Source organism: Fomitopsis serialis, assembly GCF_022376445.1.
Source record: "Fomitopsis serialis strain Sig1Antser10 chromosome Unknown B0H18scaffold_10, whole genome shotgun sequence".
Taxonomy (NCBI): domain Eukaryota; kingdom Fungi; phylum Basidiomycota; class Agaricomycetes; order Polyporales; family Fomitopsidaceae; genus Fomitopsis; species Fomitopsis serialis.
Genome location: NW_025954970.1, coordinates 150,490 through 167,292, shown reverse-complemented (window position 1 = coordinate 167,292; position 16,803 = coordinate 150,490). Strand labels below are relative to the sequence as shown.

The 16,803-nt window shown below is 56.0% G+C and overlaps 7 protein-coding genes across 7 annotated transcripts; 1 reads left to right on the top strand and 6 right to left on the bottom strand.

Moving 5' to 3' along the window:
- Positions 1-2,364: 2,364 nt before the first annotated feature.
- Positions 2,365-3,448, bottom strand: B0H18DRAFT_26849 (uncharacterized protein). Its single transcript, XM_048037346.1, has one exon. It carries the CDS (start codon positions 3,272-3,274, stop codon positions 2,450-2,452), a length of 825 nt encoding a protein of 274 aa, XP_047897328.1. The 5' UTR covers positions 3,275-3,448; the 3' UTR covers positions 2,365-2,449.
- Positions 3,225-3,650, bottom strand: B0H18DRAFT_26867 (uncharacterized protein). Its single transcript, XM_048037347.1, has 2 exons — positions 3,532-3,650; positions 3,225-3,478 (listed from the first exon to the last, which is right to left on the bottom strand). Exons 1-2 carry the CDS (start codon positions 3,552-3,554, stop codon positions 3,289-3,291), a joined length of 213 nt encoding a protein of 70 aa, XP_047897327.1. The 5' UTR covers positions 3,555-3,650; the 3' UTR covers positions 3,225-3,288.
- B0H18DRAFT_26848 (uncharacterized protein) lies at positions 3,449-4,897 on the bottom strand. Its single transcript, XM_048037345.1, has 3 exons — positions 4,074-4,897; positions 3,933-4,022; positions 3,449-3,874 (listed from the first exon to the last, which is right to left on the bottom strand). The coding sequence occupies exons 1-3, from the start codon at positions 4,809-4,811 to the stop codon at positions 3,623-3,625; spliced, it is 1,080 nt and encodes a 359-aa protein (XP_047897326.1). The 5' UTR covers positions 4,812-4,897; the 3' UTR covers positions 3,449-3,622.
- Positions 4,898-6,269: 1,372 nt separating this feature from the next.
- On the top strand, positions 6,270-8,316 carry B0H18DRAFT_26786 (uncharacterized protein). Its single transcript, XM_048037343.1, has 6 exons — positions 6,270-6,484; positions 6,600-6,706; positions 6,772-7,301; positions 7,381-7,478; positions 7,533-7,604; positions 7,745-8,316. Exons 1-6 carry the CDS (start codon positions 6,374-6,376, stop codon positions 8,201-8,203), a joined length of 1,377 nt encoding a protein of 458 aa, XP_047897325.1. The 5' UTR covers positions 6,270-6,373; the 3' UTR covers positions 8,204-8,316.
- A 390-nt stretch (positions 8,317-8,706) lies between these two features.
- On the bottom strand, positions 8,707-10,676 carry B0H18DRAFT_26834 (uncharacterized protein). Its single transcript, XM_048037344.1, has 4 exons — positions 10,458-10,676; positions 10,179-10,388; positions 9,478-10,119; positions 8,707-9,426 (listed from the first exon to the last, which is right to left on the bottom strand). Exons 2-4 carry the CDS (start codon positions 10,365-10,367, stop codon positions 8,809-8,811), a joined length of 1,449 nt encoding a protein of 482 aa, XP_047897324.1. The 5' UTR covers positions 10,368-10,388; positions 10,458-10,676; the 3' UTR covers positions 8,707-8,808.
- A 367-nt stretch (positions 10,677-11,043) lies between these two features.
- Positions 11,044-15,147, bottom strand: B0H18DRAFT_1115741 (major facilitator superfamily domain-containing protein; the record flags this gene model as incomplete). The annotated part of the gene is made up of 22 exons (XM_048033305.1): positions 11,044-11,892; positions 11,963-12,388; positions 12,441-12,520; positions 12,575-12,638; positions 12,698-12,941; positions 12,995-13,087; positions 13,136-13,156; positions 13,216-13,250; positions 13,300-13,330; positions 13,386-13,446; positions 13,502-13,535; positions 13,591-13,752; positions 13,807-13,822; positions 13,877-13,946; positions 14,004-14,103; positions 14,157-14,237; positions 14,292-14,323; positions 14,388-14,466; positions 14,516-14,700; positions 14,755-14,830; positions 14,889-14,917; positions 14,979-15,147. The coding sequence occupies 22 exons, from the start codon at positions 15,145-15,147 to the stop codon at positions 11,044-11,046; spliced, it is 2,937 nt and encodes a 978-aa protein (XP_047897323.1).
- A 251-nt stretch (positions 15,148-15,398) lies between these two features.
- B0H18DRAFT_26673 (uncharacterized protein) lies at positions 15,399-15,895 on the bottom strand. The gene has a single exon (XM_048037342.1). It carries the CDS (start codon positions 15,763-15,765, stop codon positions 15,508-15,510), a length of 258 nt encoding a protein of 85 aa, XP_047897322.1. The 5' UTR covers positions 15,766-15,895; the 3' UTR covers positions 15,399-15,507.
- Between the last annotated feature and the right edge of the window lie 908 nt (positions 15,896-16,803).

Here is a 16,803-nt window from a genome sequence, read left to right as displayed (position 1 = left end):
CGCCGTTCACGGGAAGCAGATGTGTTGAACTGAGGTTGTCCACGTCACGGCTATGGTCTCGTCATTCGTTGATGTGCCTTCGGTGTCGCTGCAAAGCGGACCACCATCCCCGCGCGCTATGAGCTTTCAAGTGAGTTTGTGACAATGTCTGTGATAAACGTACCAGTGACCTACGGACATGTCCGTATATCGAGCGGCCCTGGACATCAGCTGTTTGCGTGGCATTCACTGCATGGCTGGCTGACGGTCATGTGTGAGTGTGGGCCACTGTAGGGATGAGAATTGCCATGTACATTGAGGAAGAGAGTCTGTGTGAATGGTGATGCTCCGTGGAATGTGATGTTGGTTTGAGTAGACTGTACAGTGCTGGGGACATCTTCAGTGATGGTGTCAGTTGCTGAGACTCAGAGACAGGCGGTGTCTAGTGAGGAGGTGGATGTAGAGTAACGACAGCAGTGCGGAATCTGAATAATGAAGGTTGTATCCTGCAGACGTGGCATGCATGTACACACGTAAAGCACAGCATCTATCAGAATATTGATTCGGGGATGCAACCGGCAGGGATGATCTACCATCAAGTGGTGCTTCGAGGCCAATCTCTTGGCATTAATCTCACGTCTCTGTCTGTAAGTGCTCAATTAGGTATCACACTTTGGGAGGTGAGTATGGTCAGCCTTCACAACTGTCCATTAAACAAATATGTCGTGGATGTCCTGTCTTGCAATAGCTAGCTCAGCCATCTCACCACCGGCTACAGGCTATGTCCGGCACTTTCCAGAATTAGTGCACAACAGCGCTGGAAGTGCTTCCACTCGCTTAGCTGACATTAGGCTCCGGGGATGCAGTCAGGTCGTCGTATCAGAGTTCCAGAGTCGGGCATGTCCCGGGAGTCGTGATCAACGAGAATCCAGGCTCTGTCCATCCGAGACTACCAGTCAATGCTGAATGGGCATTGACCTGTAACCTCGGATGGACAGAGTTCTGTCAATGCTCCGTCACAAAGAGCACTGTTCTATCCCTTCGTACTCACAGACTTGGATGACATTCGAGGATCCCTCTCGAGTTACTCTTCTGCTTACCAAATACGGTAGTGAGCGCTCAATAAGACGCACTTGGTACTTATGTTCAATGTTCTCCGATACATGGCTTTGGGCGAAAGAGTGTGCAGACGCATAAGGCAGTATGCGGAGGATAGCTCGGTGCAGAACCATAAATGGTGTTGGATCGCTGAGATCGATCTCAAAACACGAGGCTCTCGACCGCTGCAGCGGCAAGCGCCCGTTTGCCTTCCCCGTTCGATCTTTGCTACCTGGGCCCCTGCCGTGAATGCCCTCTTTTCGCGACAATTACCTGATGATACTCACCTTGATGCATGAACCCGAACACCATCACAACAGGGAAGCCAAAAGTCAAGTGGACACACGGTCTGCGAAAGACAGCATTCAGCAGACCACACAGACAGGAACTTCACGAAGGCTGCTGTCGTGCAAGACTCTCCTCGGCATGAAACGCCCGGAGAGCGCCTGTTCAAGCGCTTGTACGTGATGCATCAGAAGGTACATCGCCGTTGCCCCCCAACCATCGGACACTCGCCTGGCATCGAGTATTTGCGGCGTAGTAGTCGTGCCAGAGAAGTTTGCAAGCGACGGCAGCGAGACTTGGCAGACGGACATCCGACGCCATGTCGGAGAAATACTGAGACGTGGCGTGATGCACGGCTAAGCTGCATACCCCGCGCACGGACCATCGGGTGCGAGTATAAATGCCCAGCAGTACATCGGCTCTACATGAGCATCCTCCGTCCTACCAGTCTGTTCCACTCATACGGTGCATCACTGGCACTTCGTCTCCGCTTCTTAGTCTGACTCTGCTGCGCAAATTACGATGCGCAGTACACGGTAAGTTCAGTTTCTCGCAATAATGATCCTTGCAGTTGTCGAGTCATTATGCGCTGACACTTTGAAACAGGTTGTTCTGACCGACCTAGGTATCGGTATAATACGACTGCATGTTACGTTATCCCACTCCAATTACGGGACATCTAGTGTGTATTCGTCGTTGCTATGTGCCACTTGCTAATGGCAGGCCTTGTAGTTAATTTCGACTCGCCGGCGTCAATGAACACTGACTCGAGGGCCAAGCTCGGTGTGACCGACGTTCACTGCACTTCAGCAGTACTAATCTGTTCGGGTACGTGCTCTTATAGCTCGTTTACTTCATGCTGTCCACTGCGCAGGTTCACGTCGCCGGCGAAGAAATGACTCGGACAGTCACTTGTCAATGTTACAGCTATCGCATGAATGGCTGTTAGGATGACGATGGAATCCCGTTTTAATGGGTAAGTTGTTACGAACATCGCACGCCAGGAGTACTGACGGTTTCAGCTCAGCAAAATATATTTTCGTTCGTACAGTAGTAGATATTGCTTTCGTACGCTACCTTTACTACGTCAGCGCGTCCAGCCGTGCGTCCACTGTACCAGTTCATGATCTGTGCAGCTGGTCGTGTTCTGGATGCGCACGACCTGCAGATCGCGGCTTCGCCGCTCATCTGCCTGGCGCCGCTGAGCCTCGTGCTGCCTTGAGCAGCGTTCCGGGCGAGATATCCCCGCCCACGTCGCCGCCGGTAGACCGGACACAACGGTTGTCGCGTGAGGCCTGCAGCTCGCGAGTTCCGAAAAGCGACACGCATGGAGCGATCGTGCAAGAGCCCGAGCATGACGACTACGTACCGTGTGGCAGTCCGCTCGGGCACAGTCGATACATCTCGGGTGTCCAGATGTGCACTGGGCCGTCTCCACGGCGGAGCGGGGCACTCGCTCTCGCGGTCTGCGTAAGTGTCCGCATGCGTGGTTCTGTCCCCTCTCGCCCCGATGGCACCTCGGCATGCCCGTTGTCTTGGACAGTGAAATGCACATGTGTACGATTGGCGGCGGGCATGATCGCCGCGGTCCTCGCTCGTCTTCGGTGTTCCCGGGACGCGTATCGTGTCTGTCCGTGTACGCTGACTTGTGTGCAGAAGCCACGGAACGCACGCGCGAACCGAGGCCCTTCACGCCGTCCTGCCCCCCGGTCGTGATCGTGGTATGTGTCTTGGACGGTATCGCATCTTCGTCGGACTCATGCTTCCCTACGACCTGGACAGCGTCGGTTGGTCTATGATCGAAGGGCATCCATCTCGACTTATGATTATCCCGGGTGCGTGTCTTCGCTCGCTTTCTTGCTCGTTGGCCTGACTCTGCTGTTGTCTCCCATCCTCCCTCTGTCTCCGACATGGTCACCGACGTGGTCAGCACAGAGCCGCATGGTCACGCGCGGGCAGCGGGGCGGGCTCAGTGACAGTCACTCCGAGAGGGAGACTCGTGAGGTCGTCCGGGTCATGTCGCCGTGAGTCGATGCCTTGAGATCGCCGCAGTGAGTGAGTGCGGCCGTGTACGGCTTGCAACGCGATCATGAAAGCGGAAGCGAATGTTGACGACCTGACGAGCTATAGACCAGACTGTCAGTTTCAGTCAGGAGGGCGTCAACTCACCAAGGGAGCCACAGACATAGCATCTCGAGTGTCGATACGGAGCCATTTGCAGTGAATAACGGCGGGACATCCGAGCTCGCCTGCAAATGCGTCACGAACCTCGCGCGCACGAGTTATCTGCCCTGCTCCTCCGATCTCCTCTGCATCCCTCGACACGCTTCGATACCGCCTTGCAATTGGCTCCTCGCAGCCCAGCTGACAACCGTCGAGCCGCGTCAAGCACGATACCAAGCCCTTGCTCCATCTCTACGACTGTCGGCGGGCGCGTGCGCACGAAGATCGGTGGCGGGGGATTGGGTTTGGAATACGCGAGAGGCCCGTGGAAGGTGGTCTGCAGAGCGATCTGCGGGTGTCGTCATATCAGATGAGTCTGTAGTCAAATGACAAAAGGGGGAACGAACCTCGCCCCGCGAAAGCGTGCGAGCACCGATAAGATCTAGGAAGCAGAGGACGGCCCCCAAAGGCAGCGCCATAAGCGTGGTCGTCCCCGCCTAAAGACGGTGAGTACGCGTCGGGCACACGAGCAGACAAATTGTACATACCACGGTGAAGACGAATAGATACACCCACGCGAGGAGCGCGTAAGGGAAGTTGAGGACGAATAGGTGGAAGAGAGAAGCATAGTAGGCGCGTTTACCCAGCGGCCTGTAGTACCGTCGCCATCGGGCGGACCACGACGAATCCCGCCGTCGGTCGACACGCCGGCCGATGAGTTCAGCGACGAAGGCGCGCTGCTGATCGTCGAGGGGACCGCTATGCCGCAGCGTGGGCGATTCGAGGGGGCTATCGTCCCCGGATTCGCCAGAGTCGTGCTGGTCGTCGCAGTCCGCGTCCACGTCGCAGTCGCGCTCAGGGTTGAATGCGGAAAGTACGGTCCGCGCGAGAGAGGGCGCGATGGACGTCGTCGAGCGCACGGTGCTCGTGAGCGAGAGTGTGCGCTGCCGACCCATTATAGCGGGCGGGAGGCGAGCTGGTATGCGCGGAGAGGAGCCCGAGGGCACGAGGAGCGGGGTGGTCTCTGTCGCATCGCCGTCGGCGTCGTCGGACTCGAACTGCTGGTGGATGGTCGGCGGAAAGGCGTCGTACTCGGCTGCGCCATGCGAACTGTTCTCGGAGGCTTGTTCGAGCGTACGACGTCTGCGACCTGTGCGCGGTGCTCGCGTGCGCCGCTCCTGTGACGGATATGGCGGCGGGGGGTCGTGCGGCGGTGGGGTGGTAGATATGACCACGACGGGGCTGTATGTCGAGTCGGGCGGCCCGTTTGCGAGGGGGTCAGACATGATCGTCTGTAGTAGCAGGAGGAGGAGAAGGAGGAGAGGAGGGAAGTACTTTACTTGAGAGTAACTGAGTAGTTAATGTTAAAGTAGCAGCCACTCAGTAAGTAATCTATGATTATCACACGCATGCACCTACTTGTCACGGCCGTCACAGTAGCAAGTCACGGTGTGACTTGTCCGCACCTGGCGGCCAGAGGCTCGTAGCCTCCTGCCTTTGGCCACAACCGCCGTGCTTTCGTCTATGCGTCTACGCAGTTTCTGGCGGTTACATCGACACTTAGCCTAACGACGACGTATTCGACGACTGAAGCATTTTCCAATAAAGTTGAAATGAACTGTGGAGGTCCCTGCCACCTCCCGGGCTACCGTGCTGACCCGCGCAATGGACAGCGTAGCTTCCTGGATCGCTGCCCAGCTCGCCTTTATACTATATACGACAGGTTCTACAAACATACGAGAACATATGCGCTCTGCTGGCGAAGCCGACCGCATCACAGACGTAGTGCACCTCAAGACTGGGTTCCTGATCAAGCGGCCACACAGTATATAGTAAGCAACAGGTCGGCGGCGTTGATTCGTTTATATTATTTCCCCTGATTAACTCCCTATAGTCATTCATATACACGAGACCTTGCATGAGACACTCGCCGTCAATACCCTCTATACCGATGTGTAGCTGCTCGTCCTGGATCCCTACTTACATTTCGATCTAGTGGAACGTGCTGCTCGGCTGATCGTGCTCAGCTCGCAGCGTTCACATCCTTGCACTGGCAGAGGATCGTGGCATATTCGGCACTCAGTAATAACTTACTCGCAGACGTGCCATCATAGACGCATGCGACTTCAAGCCCTTGAGCGGTAGCCAGGAGTACGTGTACATATATTCGGGCTCTACTCTCGTCAATTAACAGCAAATTGTACCCTCAGTGAGTGGTGTTCTTTAATGTCAGTGCTCCGCACGTACGCTCACTCGTTGTTGCTCCACTGGCAGTCCGACGACCAGCCCTTGTCTACGCTGGTGACCGTCGCATCACGCCGCACCTCTTATGTGTGCTCCTTGACGGTCACCGCTTTCGCTGCTTCCTCCTATCTGGTCTGACGTGCCAACTGGCCACCTATCTGCTGTTCCGGACTGATGTCGATCCTCGCGTCTCGCCGCATGGTGCCAGCGGTTTCTGAGCGACAAACACGTCTGACCCGACATTCTCCGACACTCGCGAGGGAGTCTGCGCTCGTTGCACGCATCGACCGTCGTCGTCGCTAGGAGTTGCAGATCATGTTGGAGATTGTGTTGGGCTGGACGTGCCGTAACGTGCCCTGTCGTCTGGGTTGTATTGCCCTGACGGTGTTCTTGCCTGTAGGTAGCACGGCCGTCGCCCCGGCGTGAATATATCTGAGTTAAAACTCTAAGCGGGGGGACTTCAACTTGGAGCGCACGGGCCCAGCAGAAAGAGCGCACGGGACGGCCGGGAATTGCCGACGCCAACTTCACCTCTTGACCACCATCCACCACCGCGCGCGCTACGCCTCTGCCATCCCCGTCGCGTCTCTCCTCGCTGCTCAACATGTCTAAAAAGGGAAACAAGGCTCAGACAAAGGAGAACAAAGACCAGTCCTACGAGTTCCGCGACATCGTCCTGGCTAAGGTCCGCGGCTACCCCTCATGGCCTGGCATGGTGCGTCCTCCGCACAGTCCTTCGACGCGTTTGCTGGCCTCGCTGACGTCCGTTTCGACGCATTCACGCTTTATCGTGCTTATCTGCTGCTCGTCGCCGCCCTTTCGACGCGTAGATCGTCGACCCGGAGACCGTGCCCCAGAACGTACAGGGCGAGCGGCCCAACGCCAAATCGAAAAAGGGCAAATGGTACTGCGTGCGATTCTTCCCCGCGGGTGACTAGTGCGTATGCTGTCTGCAACACGTCGAGGGCAGGCAGGCTGACCGTTTTTGTCCCCCTCGCCTAGCGCCTGGATAGTGCCGCGAGACATCTCCAAGCTCCAGCAGCACGAAATCCAGGCGTACGTCAACGAGCCAGCCAAGAAATCTGCCGATCTACTCCATGGCTACCGCATCGCGCTGGATCCCACAGAATGGGAGAAGGAGCGCAATGCTATGCGCGACGCAGCGGCCGAGGCGGAGGCCAACGCTGAGGTCGACCAGCTCCAGAGCGACGGCGAGGAAGAGGCAGGTGACGACGATGAGGAGGAGCTGAAGCCCAAGGCCAAAAAGCGGAAGCGCGACTCTGAGGCGACGCCTGCGAAGAGCAAGGCCAAGCCCAAGACGCCGAAGAAAGGCTCTGCAGAGCCCGTAAGCAAGAAGAAGACTCCTACCTCGAAGGCGAGGAAGAACGGGCACAAGTCGAAGGCGATGATCGAGTCAGAGGACGAGGGCGGCGCCGAAGCGGAGGATGAGGATGCGGGTCCCAGCAAGCAGGTGTCGCCACCGCCCACGAAGAAGGCTAAGCGTGAAAAGGAGGGAGAGGAAGGCGAGGACTGTGAGTGCGCGTTATCGCGACTGGCTCGCGGGCTATCGCCGGGTCATCGACTGAATCGGCTTGTCTCCCGCTCGCTCAGCTGCATTGGCGAACGATCCTGAGGCATCGAAGGTGCGAGAATGGAGACACAAGCTGCAGAAAGCCTTCCTCAACACCAAGGTGGTGGCCAAAGACGAGGTGCGCTCCCCAAACGACATTGTCTTCACAGCGCCACTCATACCCATCCCTCAGGACATACCAGCATTTGACCAGCTCTTCTCGACGGTCGAGAACTATCAGAACATGACAATCCAGTACTTGACAGTGAGTGCACATTCGTCCTATCCTCCCTCATCGTCGCCGCCGTGCTGGCGGCCCACTGCCACGCCCCCGGGAAGCCCGCGGGAACGTTCCGGACCAACATTTCTCCTCCATTTGGCAATATCGCTGACCTTCTCGCCCAGTTCTCGAAAATCGGCAAAGTGATGCGTCACATCAACGCGCTACCCAAGGAAAGGGTACCACGCGACGACGAGTACCACTTCAAGGACCGCGCGAAGGCTCTCGTCGACAAGTGGCACGATATCCTCGCCGAGAACAAAGGCAAGCCCAACGGCACCGCCGCGGCCGGCGAGAGCGCCAAAGCCACGACGAATGGCACAAGCCCCACTGCCAAAGCCCCCGACACGGCAGATGCCGACGCGACAACGAACGGCAAGCAGGCGGACAAGCTCCAGGCAGAGGGCAGCGAGGCCGCTATGGAGATCGACAACGGGGAGTCCAAGGCGGAGGATGTTCCCGCTGGCGAGAAGGCGGAGTCCGGAGACGCCGACGCAGAGGCGGAGACGAACGACGACGCACCTGCCGACCTAACCGCGGACGACTCGGTATTAGCAGACGTCACCATGTCCGAGGCGGCATAGGAGGGCGGAAGTCCCAGACGAACTCAAATTGATCTTTCCCTACCCTAGAGCAGCGGCCGGTCGAAGAAAAGGAGTCGACGCGTCCTCATCCCGCTCCCACACAGGTGCGACGGACGGGGGTGCCCATCGCAATTTCCACTTGCTCCATTCTCAATCCTCTGGGATACTCCGAACTCGGGTCCCTCCTCACCTGAATGTTCAATACTATATTCTCATCTGTGTGTACGTACCTTCACCGTATCATTCTTTGCAGTGCCGGGGAGATCTGCTGTTACAAATCTGCTCTCTATGCGCATGTTCGTGCTTTGGTGATAGCCTATGGCACCCTTGCGCCCTCCGTCGACTTGGCCTTCGTCTATGTGGTTTGGGGTGCACATGTATGCAACCAGTATGATAGATGACAATGTATATAATCCATGTGATCCTCAAAACGACACGACCCGCCTGAATCCTGCAGACTGGCCCTCAGAGGTGTATATATAGCTACAGGTTGCAGTGAGAACGAGATGGCATTGTGAGCGCGAGCGAGTAATTAGGGGAAAGCACAGCGGAATGCGTCCATAAGACCCGATGCGATAGGAAACAAAAATTGGACGACGCGAGGCTCACGAGCCGGTCGTCGACGAATATACTGACGTCGCATCCGCCCACGGCGACATCTCACGCGGTAGGAAGTCCAGCGGACGCATCCGGGCGGGGAACGCGTAGTCGTTACCTTCCGAGGTGTCTGACATTGGTGACGGTTTCGGCGACTGCGACGGCGTCGGCGACAGTGACTGCGACGGTGACTGCGACGGCGATGGCCCCGCTGATAAGGACGATGACGGCGCGACGAGTGTCGCCTCTCGACTGTCTTCACCACTCGTCTCTGCAGGCGTCGACGGTGGTGGTGCAGGTGAGGCCGGTTCGACGATGGTGATGGGTGGTGGTTTGTGCCCGTAGGACGAGACGATTGTACCGGCGGAAGTAGGGTCTTCGTCCACGCCCGGCGAGCTTGGTCTCGTTGATGGCGGGGACTTGATCGCACGCGCGGATGACGCGGAGAGCGTGTGGGTGTGGCTTTGTCTCGGCGAGCCCGCCGGTGTTGCATTCTGCGAGGAGCGGGACTGGGACTCGACCAAACGGAGCGCGTTGCGCAGCGCCTCACGCTCTGCCTGCAGTTCCTTCAGCTCGTCTACCGTCTCTGCGAGCTTTCTGCGCTCCGTCGACACCATCTTGTTGGCCTGCGAGAGGAGCTCAGTGTGTTACGGACGTTCGTACATGCCTGGGCCCACCTCCTCAAAGAGAGCCTGTGAGAGGGACTCCAGCTCCGACTCTACAGCCTCCTTCTGTGCGACCGCCGCCTGGCGTCCTTCCCGTTCCCGCTTGAGCTGAGCGGTCAGCTCGTCGATCTCCTTTTGCCGATCTGGCGCAGCCACGAGAGAGGGTAATGAAGCGGACGTCAGGTGCGATGCTTGCGCAGTGCCGTTCGTCAGAGGTGAATGGCCGTTGGTGGGGCCGGCAACTCGCGGTGAAGACGGCAAGGCAGTCGTCGATACGCTGCCACTGCTAAAGCGAAACCTGAAGAAGCGGCCCTCTGATGACGGCAAGGGCGAGGTAGCATTGGGCGGCTTGGGAGAGGACGGTCTTGAGGATGATGGAATGGCGGGGGATGGTGGAGCGACCACAGGGGACAGTGCAGCGTCGCTGGACGTGGTGCTGTCCACGCTTCGTCTCCGATCTTCCTCGACTGCTTGGAGTTCCCTCTCGCGCGCGCTTGCTCGTCGCCAGCCTACATCCTTGACGTGACCTCCCCGCTTCAGCGCGTCCTCGAGCATCTCATTGTTCGCGAGGGCGAGCTGGAGGTTGGACTTGGCGAGCGTGAGCTCCGTCTGCAGGTCGGTCTGCGCCTTGTATGCTTCCTTCAGCATAGACGTCTTCGCGGGGCGACATGTAAGCGCAGCTAGTGAAGCCTGAGCATCGTGAGACGGCGTACGAGCTCTTCCACCCTGCCAATCATCCGGCTCAGTGCCATCTTGAGATCCTCCTCCTGACCCTGCGAGTGAACACGCTTGATATCCCGCAACTCATCTTCGATGTCTGTGAAGATGGGAGCTTTAGTGGCGATGAGGCTGTCTACCCGGCGTGGTAAGGAACCGCTGTCCGTTCGGAGATGGCGAGCCATAGGTTGTCGGAACGCACGGTTCTACTATTGAACATAGTCATCATTGGCGTCAGTTTCACCACGAAAACAGCCCGCAATGTATGATCACACCTGGTGAATTGTATTCTGATGTCGACTGGAAACTCCTGGCCTGTGTAACAGTTGACTTGACGCGTGTGAGCGCGCTGCACTGGTAGTGTAGTGGGGAGTGTTGAAGGCAAAAGCTGGGATGCGCCGCGAAGACGCTGCACGCGTTCGCGGCACACTGAATGACCTGGGCAGAGGGAGACAGATGGAGGAGGACAGCAGGCCCGAGTGAGTCGCGCTGGGCAGTGGCAGTGGGCACGTCTCTCCACTCGATATAGCAGGCGCTTATTGTGGTACTGGGCGTCTATTAGTTGTAGCGTTACATGCAGCGCACAAACTTCAGAGAGGCAGTCAAGCCTGGGTCACCACCGGAAAACTTCATTGATACCATACATAATATGCGTAGGACAGAGGACGGAAACCAATACAAGTCGCTGCAACGGTTGCTCAAGTTGTCTAGGGGAGCTTCGGAAGGACCGTTGCCGACGTCAATACTAACTCAGTCATCATCTGAGAAAGTAGCGTTGCTCGATTGGCCGAAATTGCAATGAGAATCCAAGTACATACTCACATGCGCCAAGTATGTGGAGTTCAATACCGCATCCAACGTCTAGGCTGCAGGTGAGCTGGCCTGGTGCATGATTGGTTCGGACAACATCTTGAGCAGCCATTCATCGAACAGCCGTCCGTTCTCCTTGAACTGCTTGAACTGCTCGTCCAGCCGCTCCGTGGTACAGTAAACGACGTCCTGTATGTTCTGATTATTTTTGAGCCCGCTAAGGAAGCCGGCCGCGGTGCTATCGCCTCCGATCTGATTTACGCAGAATCGCACGGCGGTGGGCTCGTACCCAGCATCCACCAGGGCCTGCCGGCATTGCATCACGGCGTTCTCGAATGTGGGATCATCGCTGGAATTTGGACTACCATCTGTGATGACGCAGATCAACAGTGGGCGGTCGAGGGTGCGGGAGCCGCTCCGCAGAGGGTCGTAAACCAACGGCTCGAGGATATGGTTCCGCAGAGTCGTGCCCAGAGGCGTACTTCCCGAAGGTCGCAGCACGTTGACTGCGCCAAGCACGTCTACAGCAGAGATGTTGTCCTTCTTGGCCCATTGCGCGTTGATGAAGCGAAGGCTGACACCACAGTGCTGGGGTACAGCCCGCGTCGTGACACTGGCAATGCGATCGACGGCATTGCGCTGAAGGTCCCAGCGAGTCGGCCTGTCCGCTTTCATCGAAGAGCTGTCATCGCAGTAGATGACGGGATGATACAAGCTGAGGCGGATGAGGCGCTCGACGTTTTCCTTTGTGATGGGGAAGGACTTCCCGTCGTCCTGCAAGTTCGCGGCATTGGCCACGACGGCCTCGACAAACGCATCCCCCTCTTGGAAGACTTTCTGGAGTCCCGTTGCCGCGACGTATTCTGAGACGACAGCGTGGGCTTCCTGCACATCCGGAACCTGCCACCCTCGTTCAGTGCCACGCACGAGATCGATCGTCGCTAAATAAGTAGCAGGGTGGTCTACTTACCTTGTCTACAAGACCCGTATCTGGTACAGCAGATTCCAAGTGCACGCTGAACTTCCTCTGGATGTGTTCCGACCATTCTGTTATGGGACCGCCGTGCGAGCTTGCATCTGTTTGCGGTCCTGGCAGGGCGATCGGAGGTGCGACATGCGGCATGCTGCTGGTAGAAGCCGCGCCTTCGGGTGCACTTGCGAAGCTCAAGGTCAATCGCTGTAGCTGAGGTGCAGGGTTTGCATCTACGACATGAGTTGGTCTAGTCTTGTCGGTATCTCGTTCGAAACTTTCGAGATGGACGACCGGTTTGGTAGGAATGGATTGCGGAAGGGTATCGTTCGCAAGGACCTTGGGAAGGGACGCGGGAGCTTCCTGAATGTCTGATGTAGCCGGGGACGGCTTGACAGCGTCAACACGCGTTTCTTGTGCGGATGGCTGTGAAACGTCAATATGAGGGCGGTTCGAGAATGGACAGCAACTGGTTTACCCTGTCGTTCGATGAACCAGGGATGTTGCGAGAGCCGGCCAAGTGTGACCCGTTGCGTGAACCTGGCGTATGGCGCGACCCTGCCGCATTGCGTGAACCACGCACACTATGTGTGCCCGGAACGTTCCGTGAACCACACCGAGGACCGTCTGAGCCATTCGTCACCACAAGCCTGGGTCGCCTGTCTTTCGGGTCATTCTATCACAGGAAGTTCAATTTTACGAAGCTTCAGGAACTGTGAATCAGTATATGCATACCTTGTCGGATGAGGTCTGATCTCTCGTATGGACACCATTGCCAGTGTCTGTCCGGGTCTGACCGCCATCTGGTTGAAAATTCAGCACAGGTAGTGCTGGTACGCGATCTACGTTATGCTCTGTCGGTGGTACTTCGTCCTTCTCCGACGGGCTTGTCGATGTTCTACCAGCCACATCTAGAGGCAAAAGGTACGTCAGGAATACGCCGGCAATACCGCATAGCGCGGCGATGATGAAAGACCATCTGCTTAGGAATATTAGTGCGTAGGATGCATAGACTGTGTACAAACTGACTACGGTCCGAGGTTCTTCTCGATCGCACTGAATGCGTGGATTCCGGACACAGCACCGACAGTCCCGAATGCCGATGTGATTCCGAAGAATAGCCCTCTGATTTGGTCAGAGACATACGCGGATCTGCATTCAGTGGGCTGTTACCTGACGTTAGGAGGGTACGACCTTCGGATGAAAGATCAATTCTGGAAGACCACCGTAGGGAATAAGAGAAATTCACTTACTCTGCGGCGATGAGACCGAGGAGGTCGCCGGGACCCTAAGCCGTGGTCAATGCATACCCCCAGTATGTCAATGCCCTTACTGACCACATTGCCCGTGAAGAGCATTACAGCATAGCTGCACAAAGATGGAGTTAAGATGTAAGTAACAAGCATCATCTATGACTACATACAAGACAGCGAGAAGCGGTACGATGTTGATGAGGTGGTTGTAAGCACTTCCGATGATCAGGACTGTATGTGCATTGTGAATGATACCGTCAGTGAAACAGGCGTCCAGGGGACTAACCAAATACAACGTAGACGTTGAACGATACAAGGACCTCGTCAAAGTACAAACCATCAATGAAAAATACAAGCGAGTTCGATGAGACTCACTGTCTTCCTCCTACCGAGGGGATCGCACAGTATCGCGCCTAGCAAGCTTCCTCCAAGAGCGAACAAGCTTAGAAGCAGCTCGAGACCTGCCGTTCTCCAGAGGGTGGCGTCGACGACAGAATAAAGGATGGCTTCGGAGAACACTATCTTGGGATATGCAATCTAGACGTACGTGTCAAGATTACGACAGATGAACCGTGTAGGATTCATGCATACGAAATCATAGACGAACCTACAGGAACGAGGGTATAAGGCTATGGCAGATATTCGGAGAAAAACACCCTACCAGAGGCAGCTCGTGCGAGCTATCGTAACCCAGTGTCGCTTGAACTCTGCCAGGTACGCGGGACGATGTACTGAAGTCGACAAAACCTGTCAGCAGGAGATACGACAAGTGCGTCTTTGAGGCATACGTTGTGTACTAGTAGGGCCATCCTTGCGGCTACCGTAGTTGTTGATTGACAGTCCGTACGCGAAAGGGCCGGCGCTCACCGTCTGGACATGGCCCAGAGACTATTGTAACAGAGCGCTGCAACCGGCAGAGCGATCCCAATGCCTACGCATACCGACCAGACAGTATCCAGGTGCCCAGGTTGCGCTGCAGACAGCACCACCAGGAAGACAACCGTAGCAAGAGTCCCGCCAACCTACGCCAATGACATTAGAATAATCTCCTCGTGCCAATGATCGGATACACTTACACTGAATAGACCGCTGGTCATAAGCACGAAGGCTGAAACGAGACAGGGCCGCGGTGAGTAATTGCATGTATCACACAGGACAAGAGAAGTCACTACCTCGCCCGTTATGAGCTGGTTTGTCCTGAGTTACTTCGATTGCAGTCGTGGATACGGCGGCAGACACAGCACCAATGCCCTGGAATGTGTCAGTGGATAGCTAGCAGTCACAGCACAAGATCTCGCACCACGCCTACAATCCCCTGTGCGACCGTGACGAACTGCGCCAATCCTGACACATTCCCGCGAAGAACACTAGAAGCCGTACATAGGATTGCGCCGACGAGAAGCACAGCGGTTGAGAAAACCATCACGACCTTCGTTCCGAAACTATCGCACAACATGGCAGAAATGAACTGGCCGATCATTTGTCCTAGCCGTACATGAGACGTCTGAACATAGCGAAACACAACAATCGCAAACGCACCGATCAGAAGTCCGTCCCACATTCGTACAAGAGCCTGTCTGTCGGAGCCGGTACTGTCTATTGTCTCTAGAATGACCTATGGTTGGAAATAGTCAACAGCCGGAAGTATGCACCGCGTCCTAGGATTTGCTCACCTCAATCATTATCATGATAGTAAAATAGTCTGGGAGGCAGGTATGTCAGACCAATATTAGGTTACGAGTCTACAGCTAGTCATTACTCACATCCTGCGGAAAGCGACGTCAGAGCGACGGCTACATAAGTCGTCCAAGACAACGCCGTGACACTGGCACTGTTCTCGCCTGGGCGTGTTGTGCGAGTGCTTCGGTTGGGCCCATGGGCGGCGGGCGCGACGCCTCCTGGGGCACCAGTGCGATGAATGGGATTCGACATCGTGAAGAACAAGGTATGCTATAAAGTCCGGCTCGGGGTGCCTAGATCTCTTATATACGCCGTATTGTCGGGAACCCACCACGAGTACCAGGGGAGACTACACAGGACTGTGAAGATGGACGGCATGGATCAGCAAGCGGTGACAATGACCTGAGGCCGTGTCGCAAAACATGAGGCGCTCACAGAGTTCAATGTGCGTTGAAAGAGTACTGAGAGCCATCAGAAGTGAGGTTTGCATCCTAGCAGGACCTGGGTCATATCGTCAGCTACGGAGCATCCTGACTACAACCTGTTTCACGCTGAGCTGAGCTGGTGTCTTCTGTTTTGTAGTACTAGCAGAACGGAATTGAACATGACTACTCACAAGAAGCGGCCCCCAGAGAGGAGGATACGCAGGCAGTAAATTGGACTCGGTATGATCTGGGCAGAGGAAACTCTAAACATCTCCGTGTACGTCGCGATCACGGTGCTGGCCCGGAGCGTCAGGATATGCGGATAATATGCCAGACCTCGAGATGATGTCGCTGACTGATCCTTATTGCCACCAAGCACAAATGACGGATCCAGCAGTGAGGCCAGCCAGCTGGGACAACGGCGAGGGTGTACCCTCAGCCACATGACTCGCCGCCGTATCAGGCCACCGGGTAGTGATGCCCGAGTCAAAGTAACTATACCTGTTCCGCGTCCAGCACCATACACGTCGAGGGCTTGAAGTCGGAAGTCTGCGAGCTGAAGTCAAGCTGAAGTACAGCCTCAGTGGTCCGCCCTACGTGTCAGGAGCTCCGCGACGTCCAACATCTCATTTCGGAGCATGTATATTAGATTCGTATACGACACGCGTGTTTTCCACAGAACTTGATGCGGTCAGTGTGCGCCATCTGGCATCCTCTGGCCGCCCACTGATACGCACGGTAACACATCGGCCAAACCCGTTAAACATGCCGTGCCTGGCTAATTGGATATTGGCAAGTACTTAGTAAAGCTTCGTTCTGCGCGAAAAGGTCGTACCGGTTGAATGGTATATCATACTCGTGGGCGGGTCGTTGGTGGAGGCTAATTTTCTTGAGCGGCCTCAGGGTACAGGGCAGAAAGCCCTAGCAGAGAAACAGGAGCTTGAAGCAAGGTTGACATTAGAGATCGTGAGGCCGGGTTGAGCTACTTACAGATCATGGCTTCCAGGGCGCTCTGTCGCCTACGTGCGGAACATCCTAGTAGGAAGAAACGCATCAGGTGTGCCACAGAAGTGCCAGAAACGAGCGATAGACCACGCACTGCATCAGAATCCCGAGTCCCGACGAAGCTTTGCCCTAGGAAACGCATGAACAACTGAGCTTCAGATCCCGCGGCGCTGGCGAACGAGTTTCTGCAGAGCGACGGTATGTGCGAAAAACTTCTGGAAAAGATGTGGGATGCCGTGCTACAATATGCTTCCCTGACCATCTGGTCCGCAAACTATGTGGTTGTACTTTCCTTGCTCGACCATCTCGGGAGGGTAGTCTCCGAGGTGCATGCGGTGTAAGATAGTCTGTCCATTGTTTCTGGCAAGGGCTCTCCCACCCGTAGGCGCGTACACCTACGTGCTCAACACATCAAGCTAGCATCTAAGACAAGATAATTTGCTCACCGTGCATTGGATGCCCCAATTACATAGATCCG